The following is a 12353-nucleotide window of genomic DNA, read 5'->3' as shown; positions in this document are numbered from 1 at the left end:
ACAAGCACGAAAACAACGAGAAAGGGAAGAAAGGAAGAAGACTATCGAACTACTTTATGAAAAATCGAGACTGCGCTTTAAGTAAGGAAAAATCTTTTGATGTATCTACGTTATTATAGATTATTATTTTTCATGGGAAATCTTCTTTGATCATTTAAGAAAAAAAGAATTCAGTTGCTCCTTTGTGCCGATATTGAATAAAATCCGTCGTTTGACAAAAGAAGCTTAATATAAAATATAAAACCTTGTGCTGAATGTTGAATTAAATAATTGTAATTAATAAGATTGCGAAGGTTCATTTAGTTGGAACAGTTTTCAAGTGAAAAAGAATAATGAAGCAAGAATAAAAAAGAAAAATTGTAAAAAAGATGTTCTTAGTAGGGTAGTGAATATCTTGGCTATTAATTATATTCTTGGACAGCTAATGATTCTTAATTAGTACTCCCTTTTCCTTTTCATTTTCATTTTCCTCGGTTGATGAATAATGAACGACATTATTGATTCTAACAGGAGTAACTGTTTATTGCGCCAGAGTAAATGAATCGATGAATAATTTAATATTTTATATGATTTTGTAAAATAGTTGGTTCGTAAGAATTTGAAAACTTAAGTAATTAGCATTCAGTTAGTTATTCTTACTTTAGTTAATAATTTAATTAAAATACTATACTAGGAAATAATCTAATTTATGCAAGAATAATAATTAACTGTATTCATTTTTCGAAATATCTGCTAATCACGACATTCACTCGATCATGAATAATTTAAAGTTGTATTATGCACAGTTAGCCCATTATCAAACCAAACACGAGGAAGCTTCATAAAACAGCAAGCACATATCCGTATCCGGTCGTTGATAGACGCGTGTTTACCTATCCCTTGTTAATCAGTGAAATTTCATCCGTGTGCACAAGCCACGTGTACATGCGAGATGGTACGAGCTGGTCAGATTAATTTGATATTCCTTCTGCCACCGTATAATGCACCCTCTGATTGCAGCCTCTGATCAAATGAAATTCGTCAACTACTTATAGAAAATTTTCACGCAAAACATTGATCGTTCTAGGATAGGCAAGGTCTCGAAGACAAACATCCCTTCGTTCGTTTCTCGTGTTCCAGTGAAAGAGTTACTACCAACGAAGCTAGCAGTATTATACAGTAATTGGCTTTACTTGGCAGCAGGACAAGTTTGTATTTAGCCAGCCGCGAACCGCGAGCCATCGTACACTGCCACTTGGAATTTCTCGTTTCAGACACGTCAAGAATGCGTAGCTTTTCCATATTTCCCTCAGCCCACCACCCTCCGCGATAATACACCGCAAATTTTCGACCTGTCCCAGCATTGACACGATGCACAACTGCAACTGCAATATCCTTCAACAGTTGATGTTCAACGGCTGGTACACGATTATGAAACGTGTTACTCGTTTTCGTTGAAAAAGTAATTACGCGATTTTACGGAATATCATTTGCAATTTTTCAAATTTTATTTTGTATTTCATTTTTAAAAGATGAACATTTCCTGCAATATAATTATACTGCCATGCTGTTCATTTCAGCTTCATCTTTCTAGCGATTCCCACCCTTCGGTCCTCCACTGGTGCATGTACCATGATATTTCTTCTCATCTTTTTCATCGATCATTTTTTAATTTATCATCCCTGTTCACTCGTTAAGATTGATTGTTTCGTAACAATCAACGTGAAAAATTTCATTAATCTCTGTCTCGTATATGTACCTTTATTGAAACATATTTGAACCAACTGAATCGTTCATCGAAACAAAGTTAGAAAAATGGTAAAAACAAAATTGTAATAAATCATTGAAGAAAGGGTGGAAAAATGAGAGAAAAAAAATTATATTTGGATCTCATTCGGCAAGTTGAAACGACCATGTCCGTTTTTAGCTATTCGCTAAACAAATATGTAATAGTTCCGAGAAACGTTTCAAAGGAAACGTGTTCAAGCATCCCCATAAATTCAGTCGACCCGAATATATCTGGTTCGAGGGTATCGCGAACAGGGCGTTTTGCGATTAAATATCGTTCTCGTCGATCGAATTGAATCCTCGAGAAACAGCCGAGCTCGTAAACGAGGATTAATCGATCTACGTTTGCGTAATGCAACAGGCCGAATGTGCAATCGAGCGAAGCGTAACAATGTTTGTTTCACAATTTCTACCCGCATAGGCTTCGTAACGAACGAAGAAAGCGAGATGATTCTCTCTCTCTCTCTCTCTCTAGTCAGCGGTTAACATCTTGTAATATCATTAATAATTTTGAATGAAAACGTATTCGTAGAAAAATTAAAAAACGACAGAAACCCACAACGGTGTGATAAACTTACGACGAGAGAAAACCACGGAATCGAAACGTTATACAAATCGGAAACGAGTGCACCAACAGCTATAAAAGAACCCGTCTTTTTTTCCTCGCTGGATACATTGAACGAGCAAACTGCGAATGGTAGAATAGAAGGAAAAAGTGTCGTCGAATGGCAAACAATATTTTTTGTCAGCTCCAGCAGGGCAGATGAACGAGATTGAATGACATCCAGGCTCACGTGGCCACGTTTGTTCTTTCTTTTATTTCGCACTACCCTATCCCTTTTGTTTTCTGTCTCTCGTTTATTCTTCTTTCGTTTGTTTCTGATCCAGATCCACTTGTCATAAGTAGCAAGCATGTGTGCATCGCTTCTTCGCGGTCACTGTTGCTGTTTGTCACTGATTTAAATGAGGGAAACGATCGAGCAAGGAAGCACCATTTTATTTTGATCAACGCGATGAACGAAGGAAAGAGCAAGGGACAGAGATCAGAAGAGACACTGGTGGTCACCGGGTTATATCGGCGTATTCGTGTCAAGATCAAACAAGAAGAAACCCAGCGAATGCCAGTCTCCCGTGCGACACGATTCTAAGAACGTTTTGCCGAGTGGCTTGCGCATATGTATGTATGCACGTAGCGCGTTAAAAATAATTCACGATCGCTGAAGGAGCCGAGAATGCAGCTCGCATGCAGCTCGCATGCACCTCGACATGCATTTCTTTCGCTCCCCACGGTCTGTGCCGCGCCGTGATTTTCGATGTGTAACCCTGTTAAACCCGTCGCGTGTTTGCGCCACTGACACGAAAACGAGGCAAGGAAGAATACAGGGCTCGGGCACTGGGTCAACTATTTTATTTTCGGCCATAATTTTGAAATGTTCGGCACGCCGCGGCCGCAGACAAACGACGACGCGTACAATCCTTCTTCTTTTCTATTACCTACCAACAATTGCTTTCTATTTAAGAATTCTTTTATGGACAAATAGAAATATTGCGAAAATTATGACCTACAAATTTTCGTTTCAAACTCCATACGATAGTGTATGAAAATAGCACAGAGCGAAATACAGAGGATATGTGACATGTGTTCCTTACACACTCGCGTAACCCCTCGTCACGTTACCCTCTTCTGTTTGTGTCAGTGACATGAAAATAAAGAGCTTGCAAGCAAGGTTACGGACAGAATTTACACGCTTCTATGATCCATTTCTTTCCCTCCTGTCTGATAGATTACAGCAAAACCGAAACAATTTTTAAATTAATGTCTCGTTTAATTTTTTACCTCCAGCTATTACACTGTTAACAGCGTTACACTACGTGGTCTATTGTAATCAAATATCTACAATATAGAAAGATATTGTAATTTCTATGTTCGCGATACAACGAAATAATATGACAATGAGGGGAAGAGAGGAAGAGAGCAAAAGAGAAGATGAGCGTAGCTTCAAGAATAGAAATTGAAGCCCAAGTGGATTAACCCGGATACCAACCAGACACATCCATCGTTCGTTGCTATTCAAAATAAACCTTGGACCGACGATAGGACTAAACTGCGATCCATTTCAAAGTGTTTACATATTTCGACGAACACCAAAATCGTTCAACGATTAGTCTAGAATGCGCGGTTTCTGTATATATATCTTACTTTTATACTTAGGTGTTCAGGTATTTCGGTACTTTTAATTGAATTAGTTTAAATCAAGTTTTCCTTTCCCATAAACCCAGCTGAAACATTTACCGCGATATTTTCACTCGTTCCTCGAAAAAATTTCGACTATTTTAACGGTGAAATCGTGTTAAAATCATTTTCGTAAACACGACAATGCTGTAAACTGAAAAAAAAGAAGACCCGATCTTTTAATTTTAGACCACGTACGTCACAACGTACGCGTTAAAATTGATGTTTACCAAACGAAAAAAAAAAAAAATTTCCAGGTATTTCGTGACGAATTTGCGTGGCTGTTTATCGAGCAAAATCCAAAGAATCTGGATCATCAATGGAAGTAAACGTGCTATTTCAAGAATACTAGACGTAGATAATATTCGGGAAGCAAAGAAACTAAACTAAACTTTAATGAAAATCAGAAAATATTGTGACAACTTTCTAAAAGATGTTTCCTTTTCATCTTGACTCTTACGACAAAGAGTTTCAATTAGAAGGCTGAATACACGTGTAGTTTGTGTGTTTCATTGATCCGTACACTCGATTCAGGAGCATGAAAGCAGAGGTTTGAAACGCGATTTGCGATGGTGGATATCGCGGGAACACGTTTACCGAAGTGCATCGGAAAGCTTTCGAATTAAGCTCGCCCGCTTTTCGGCGCAACCGAAGCAAAAGCGATAAAGCACGAAACTTATATCACGGTTTAACTCTTCCGTTTCAACGATCCACCGAATTTCGTCTCGCTACCACTGATTCCGTTTCACTGATTCGCGTTAATTCGATTAACCTATAATCTACTATGATTTTTACTTTACGGGAAGAGTTAAAAGTTCATTTGGAATCAACGAAACAACGTCACATCGAACAAGCTATTCCGGAAAACCGTCGTTTTAAATCCGAAACGAGAATATATGTACAGTTCCGATTTTAAAAAGAAAACTAAAGTCGACCTTGAAATAATGTCGGTAAACAATAACAAGGATAACAAAGTCACTTTTTTTTCAGAAAAATTAAATTGTATCGGATGAATGTTTACTGTAAAGTATCGATTGAAAAAAAAAAAAAAAAATGAAACGTATAGTTATTTTCGGGTGTGCAGGTATTATTAAAAATGGAACATACAACGTTAAAATCGGAAGGTAGAAAGCTCTGTACGAAAAGCATGTAATTCGGAGTGAAGAATTAAAATCCTCGGTTGGATTTCACGGTGTTTGTAACGTTGTCGCAGATACAGAAAAATCCTTGGTGTACAAGACACAAGATATATTGACTATGGTTTTAGAAATAAATTTACTAGCTCGAGATTCGAGGGCTTCCTTTACTTTCCTTCGCAATATCGTTTTTCAACAGCTATTTATTGTTATTGCATCTACTATATTTTATGGTGTAACTTGCGAAAGTAATTTCAGGATGAATGAAACATTTATGAACGATAAAGACACACAATGATTAAATTAATTTCATGGAAAATGTGAATTTCGTATGAAATATCGTAAGAAAAAAAATCATTGTTAGTTGCTACAGGAGGAGAGCTGAAAGCATCTAAAACGTTTCGAAAAGCCTTACTGAAGTGGCGTGCTTGATCGAATCAAGTTACGGATCCTCCCTGGCCCGCGTCGATGCTATTACAAAGAAAAAGAATCCTTTCAGAACTTTACAAAAGCCTTTCACACTCTCGACTTTTTCTCACGCCCGAAAGAAAATTCCTCCATAACCAATCGAACTTATTAGACTCGATCTTCGTTACGTATCTGCCAAATTCGAGAGCAGATCAAATGTCTGTCTACCCCTCGCGAATCAAATTACCAATCAGAAGATTATTAAAATGTTGAATACATTCGCTAGGATGTGAAAGCTGTGAAAATATTAATTTAATTCGCGCTTCGATAATTAAATAATTGCTCTCTAATTACTCTGAAAATTATCTACAGTATTTAACTAACAATTCAGATAATCGTGAAAACAGTTCGAACACCTTCACTCAGATCGAATAACTTGAATCAATCAAGCGAGGATATTGCCAATCGCTAGGTATACAAGTGAATTCACTGTTCCATGGAAAACGAAACGAGAGGTAATTCATTTGAAGGTAAAGAAAAATAAGAAAAATAAGAAAAATAAGAAAAAGAAAATAGAATTTTATTGAACTCACTGAACGAGATGAGGCCACTGTTCAACATTGACAGCTTAATCTGGCTGGGAATGGAGGCAAGGCTGTGGCCAGGATTAAGATGACGCTTCCTAGGTGGTTTTTCCGGTGCCCTGGGCGCGCTTCTGCTTCTGTGATGATGATGATGTTTCCTGTGAGAGTGCGAATGTGACCCAGCACCGGTTGATGTTGCACCGGTACGATCAGAACCGACACTGCTCAAACCGAGAACACCGCCACCGGTCGATTGCGTTCGTAACGACGACATTTTCTGAAATCGAAATGGAACGTACCGTTGATAACAGGTTTCATAGTGAAATAAAAAGAAATGGAATGGAATGGAATAGACAGTCTGATGGAAGAGCTTCAATTTTCCTTCAAACTTTTAGGGCTGTTTCGGGTACAATTCAGATACCCAAGTATTTCCTAATGTATCAACTTTTTTATATTATACAATAATTTATCCTCGAAAAAGAACGAACGTATACGATTAAATGATGAAGACATAGAAATGAAATGAACCACTTTACAGAAGAACCTTCAGAAGTTCTCGGTCCCGAATATATTTCCGAGTGAATATCCCGTTGTATTCTCTAATCGACCGAATCATCATCATCATCATCATCATCATCATCATCATTATCTCGAGCCGCATCGTTGATTCGTTCAAGTTCTTAAATTTCGCGCTCGATCTCCGTCTCAAGACTGATCTAAAACTAGAAGAGAAGAAGAGTGTCACGCGTTTAGAGTGACTACAAGGGCTGCGTTCGAAATGGCAGAGAATAGAGACAACAGTTTGGCTGGTTGGCAAACGAAACGATGAACAACGGAACAGCAGAGTACGAGGACACCAGACAACCACGATTCTTCGGCTTCTTTGTTGTAAAAACGCTATCACTGCTTTTTGAAAGCTTTCAGTGCCTTCTTTCAAAGCCTCGATGAAACGACGAAATTGAAGAGAAAATTTTAACCACTGATTTTCAAGCTTATCATTTGTTGGAACTTTAATTTGAAATTTGAAATTTGAAATTTGAAATTTGAAATTTGAAATGTGAAATCTTAATTGCTTGAAAATTTATCAGCGTACAAAATATTTTAAGACGAATTTTCACCAAAAAAGATGATACGAGTACAATATTTTGCAACAAAAAATTTGCATAATATAATAATAAAAGTAAAAAAAGATATACACCTTAAAAAGATAAAAGTCACATTGTATCGTTATCGTTATGCAACGTATATTTAGAATGCTAATACAGGGATTTTCTTGTATTTCTCCGAATTATACCGTCACCAAAAATATCACTGGAATAGTTACATAACGCTATAAGTTTACACAGGCTAAGCATCGTAGCAAATCCTTGTCGAGGATTTCATAAATATACATATGTATATAGCGAGTGGAAGGTTTCACTTCCTTGTAACAATTTTAATGTTTCAAATTAATTGAAGTCATCGATAACGATACGGTTTCAAAAAATAAGGAAAAAAAGTTAATTACTGTCATTATCTTGCTTCTTGAACCGAGATCCTTTAATTATTCCGATGAAATAGTTCAGCATCGCGGTAAGGGAAGCGTGAAACGCGATCGCATGACGTTAAAGCCTTCCTTTTTCCACGTTTCACGGCTTTCCCTTTGATGGAAATAAAATACGAGGGCCATATTTTCGCACGAAACGTTATCGCTTATTACCAGACTGATGCATTCCGACAAACGATTTTGCCAAAGTGCAAAGAAATATCACCGACGATCAGATGAAATAAAAATAAAATAGAACGGGAAGACTTAACGATAAGTAGTAACAGACGGAGGACCGTATATGTACGCGAGTATGTAGTATGCGATCAGACGAAATGCGTCTGACACGCAACATTTATTTCACTTGCGGATAACTCGCGCTTTGAGAATCGTCAAGAGGTGAATCATGCTTCTGATTTCTGAGTACATATACATACAACTATTCGTCTTACACGCTTTTATACTTGTATACTCGAACACGAGAAACTGACTTTGATATTTCGTTTAATTAAAACGCTGCTGCTCTGTTTCGCGAAAATTTATTTAACAAGATCCTTAATGAACATTCTTAGAGTGTTTCGAGCATTCGAGACCTTCTCTTTTCTCATTCGACATTTAAATAACTTGACGAAGAAACCAATGTCCTAATTCCTTTTCGAATGAAAAGACCAATGCATCTGATCGAAAGCTTGACTCGTTTCGAGTCGACTGAACCAAGGTTTCCGGTTCGAGAGCTGCGCACGTCGGCTATTTTTAAATGTTTTGTAAGTCGTGTTCGCGGGCTTGGACGAAGGTCGGTTATTGACCACGTTCGACCTCTAAATTCCTCTTCGAGCCTCTTACATTCCTTACATACGAAAGCTTACACAATTCCTTGCTCTAAACTACTTTTTCAAAATAGACAACGCCTCGCTATTCGACGACCCTTTAATAACCTCGCCAACTTTTATTCAAGTTTCCCTGTCGCATTGCTATTAAATGAAATTCCGGTATTCAGGTTTAAAAGAGCTCCGGTGTTATCTTTCTACCGTGATGAGTTTCAAAGGTGGTTCGGATTGAAAGGTATTTTTGTTACAAATTGAAAAACAGTGCAAGTTCGGAAATAACATTTTGAAATACATCAATGGAGGTAAGAAATCAGTCAGCTTTGCCTCTAAATTTCATCGAAATTCTTAAACGTGTTAGTAATTAACGATGCAGAGGAGTCAGTGCATACGACACGTTTCAGAATTTATCATGGAACAATAACCGCGTGAACGTTTAAGCCAGAGAATTACGGAGCTCTCTGTCTGTGAGCTCTTAATGCTCGTCGTTGCTGAATATGTACATACCACCAAGGATTTATACCATGGTGCACCCACGTGTAGGTAAGGTGACTTCCCATGGCTGAAGTAGATGAAGAAACCTCCCATTAGAGAAAGTAAAAGATGAATTATAGATACTCTAGCTATCTACCACTGCAAGGTGGTGTAACATATTCAATTTTTTTCTAAAATACAAGAGTGACACTAGAATGACACAATAAGTGTAATATGTAAAGGGTCTTGATAACGAATCTTGATAACGAACGGTAGGACCGTCTCGGATGGAACCCTGTCTCTTTCCGGAGATGAATCCTATCCGCGAAAATGAAGAATGCCACGGAACGAATTTATCGTCTCCTCGAATTTACGAGCGTTACCGCAGTTCGACGTTTCTTTTTCGCTTCTTTCGTCCCATAAATCTGACGATTATCTCGACCAACGTTCCACGAGCGTTTCACTTTTGCGCCCGTATATTATCTACGCTAACAGACTTAACGGGCCTCCTCCAGAGAATCGTGTCAAGCGCTCTTCATTGTCTCGCTACTATCCACGTCGGGGGTTACACTTTCACCCCCACGATAACAAGATTTTTCAACAAAGATCTCACACGATACATTTCAAAATAATCCCTCGTGTTTTCAATTTCATATTCGATTGAGAAACATTTAATCACTGTTTCTTTACTGTATAAAGCCATCATCAACAATTAAGAATTCTCACACGTCCGTTATTTTCTTTTATAATATATCTACTTTCTTGGTTTGCCCGTTAAGTACTCAAGACTGATACGAGTAAATAAACTGATAAATTTATGACAGTAAATTTCCTCTCTCGCCGGTAAACATATCTATAAATTATATCGAGGACCTCGCCAGTAGGGTGAAACAATAGGTGTACTCGAAGCACTTTCCAAGCAAAATCAATCGACTCTTATGAAATTCACTTTTCATTCAACTGTTGTTTCTACGATTGAGATTTTACAAACAGAACCTGCAATTAATTTAACCACCTTTCCAAATTTTCAATGCAACATAGATTGACACAGATTGTTTCAAGTTCTTTATTACCATTGGCAGCCAGCCATTGTGTATTAAGTATTAAGGATATCGATGAAACGTTTATCGGGTCAAACTTTAAGCTTTAAAATTTAAATAGATAACTACAAGTGCCACTTTGCGATACTTTTCTCTCATCGAACAGTGTCAGTCTTCTAATACTTCGAAATTCGGTCATTTATATGTGCACCAATTTAATAATTTGCCCACGAATGGATTAAGCTAGCTGTTGATGACTCGCGAATTAATACTCCCAACAGATATTTTCGCGTGCTAGCCAGAAATTACCAGCCCGACACGTATGTTTCACGACTTAATAGCAGGTCAGGTTAACCAGCAACCCCACAGGTATAATTGCCGGTAGTGTTGTAAATCGTCCATTATTCGAATTTCCTCGTTTTACTCCGGAGCGAACGTGACCAAACAAACCGGAGATGAAAATTCGTGGCTCTAGAATAAAACGGTCTACGTATACTTTTATTTTTTTCTAATATATTCTTTATCGCAGTCACGCCAGATGTAATTATCATTAACGTAAGCTAGGTAAAAATATTATTTGCAAATTTTGTCCGACGATATTCGCTTCGCGAGAATATCTGGTCAAAATCACCTATCGAACATCGATATTACGTGGTCGAGAGATTGAAGAAGCTATCCAATTAACGATGGAACATTTCATACGAAAAATTCATCATTACGAATTCGTAATAACAATTTTTAATCGTCCGCATGCGAATGCATTAGACTGAGCAACAACGATCATTGCATAGTTTTACACATCCGGTTTCTTAATGGACGCTACAAATAGCAATAGATTTAATTGGCAAACGATATCAATATAAAAATAAACAACGACTTACTGCTCGTCGCCATGATTGTTCATTTAGAACTACTCTCGCTGCATACGTTTAAACTTTAAAGTTCTAAAACAGGGTTCTAAAACTTACGATTCGTCTATTTGAACAACTACACACATGAATTTACGATTGACGATCATAACTATACACCGTTTTCCCGACCGCGCTCACCTCTTATTTTGATAGCAATTGTATAAATCAAAAGTTTCCAACTATTCTAGTAATGCACGCGCAAAAGCAGTTTACTTTAACAATACTGGAGTTGAACAGTGATAACGATAATAATAATGTTGGTATATTGAATGTTGATGATAGAACAGGTGTAATAACAACGATAAAAGAGGTTAGGAATTGAGGTATTTCCGTTGAAACGTCAATGATATAATTTTCATTCATTCCCAATAACTAAATAAATGTAAGATTAAAAAGTATTAGAAATAGAATAATTAATGCGTAGCAGCTTGAAAAATACGATACATTATTCAGGGCGTCATAGAAGTTGACAGTGTGTCGATAGAACCAAATATTGGTCACATGATCAAAGACATTTAAATAGTGACATTAAATGAATCATTTGCAAAGAATCTAGGTTGCAAATAATGATTTGTATTAAATAAATTGAACAGTTTTACAGGAAGGTAGATTTGTACGGATCGAAATACCGGTGATCCATACGCAGCGCCACACCGATAATGGCGCGCACAAATTGTACGTGTCAAACTTTTCCACGGGTAGCAAACGATCTAAATACGAAAACTACATCGCGGTTACGTACGAACATTTATAACGATAGAATTTGTAGAAATCATACATATACAGGAACTAACCTTGAAGAAGAAACTCGCCAAGAAAATGAACACTCCGACCGGCAGAAACACTCTCACGAAACGACGCGTCTACGTATGCACGCGCGACAATTCGATTGGCACTTTACGATATATCGAATCGATCGTTCGATCGAAATTGAACGGACAATCCGCGCGAATAATTCAAACTCGTGATAGAATAACAAAACCTAATTCACTTTTTTCTATCAACAATCAGCTGTCACAAACTTCACGCCCTTTTAACGGTATTATCGATTCACATTTAATTGATCTTTTTCGTTAAATTGTTTTCGCGAGCCAGATCAGTATATGTATATATGTATATGTATACACCGCGAACACACGAGAGAAAGAGAGAAAAAAGGGAACAAACGTACGGGGTGTGTATGTAATTGTATGTTGACAGCGAAAAAGAAAAAAAGACAAACACGAACGTGACTGATTATGAAATCCAAAATTCACCGGGTGGCCAGCGTATTATGAAAAAAAGCACACACCACCAGCACGACGACGGCGACGACGACGACGACGGCGACAACGAGCGGCGGCGACGACGACGACGACGACGACGACGGCGACGGCGGCGGCACGACAACGACAACGTTGACGAGCGCGAGGTCGGAGTAAGACTGATCTGACGACACGCGACGAGTCACC

At 37.8% G+C, this 12353-nt stretch overlaps 1 protein-coding gene across 3 annotated transcripts in view; it reads right to left on the bottom strand.

The window, feature by feature from the left end:
* Positions 1 to 12353, bottom strand: part of LOC114878315 (receptor-type tyrosine-protein phosphatase kappa) — a 27732-nt gene extending 15379 nt beyond the window's left edge. Inside the window, exons 1-2 of one of the 3 annotated variants that reach the window (XM_029191939.1) lie at positions 11697 to 12353; positions 6138 to 6405 (exon numbers count right to left, since the gene is read on the bottom strand). In XM_029191939.1, the coding sequence (XP_029047772.1) occupies positions 6138 to 6402 (265 nt within the window). In that variant the 5' untranslated portion in view covers positions 6403 to 6405; positions 11697 to 12353. Of the gene's footprint in view, positions 1 to 5551; positions 5608 to 6137; positions 6406 to 11696 lie in introns of those variants that run through there. The other 2 variants (XM_029191940.1, XM_029191941.2) reach the window with 2 other exon arrangements.

This window comes from Osmia bicornis, chromosome 7, assembly GCF_907164935.1.
Source record: "Osmia bicornis bicornis chromosome 7, iOsmBic2.1, whole genome shotgun sequence".
In the NCBI taxonomy this organism is placed as follows: Eukaryota; Metazoa; Arthropoda; class Insecta; order Hymenoptera; family Megachilidae; genus Osmia; species Osmia bicornis.
Note: the sequence above shows the minus strand (reverse complement) of the source record. Positions and strands in the feature narration are given on the sequence as shown.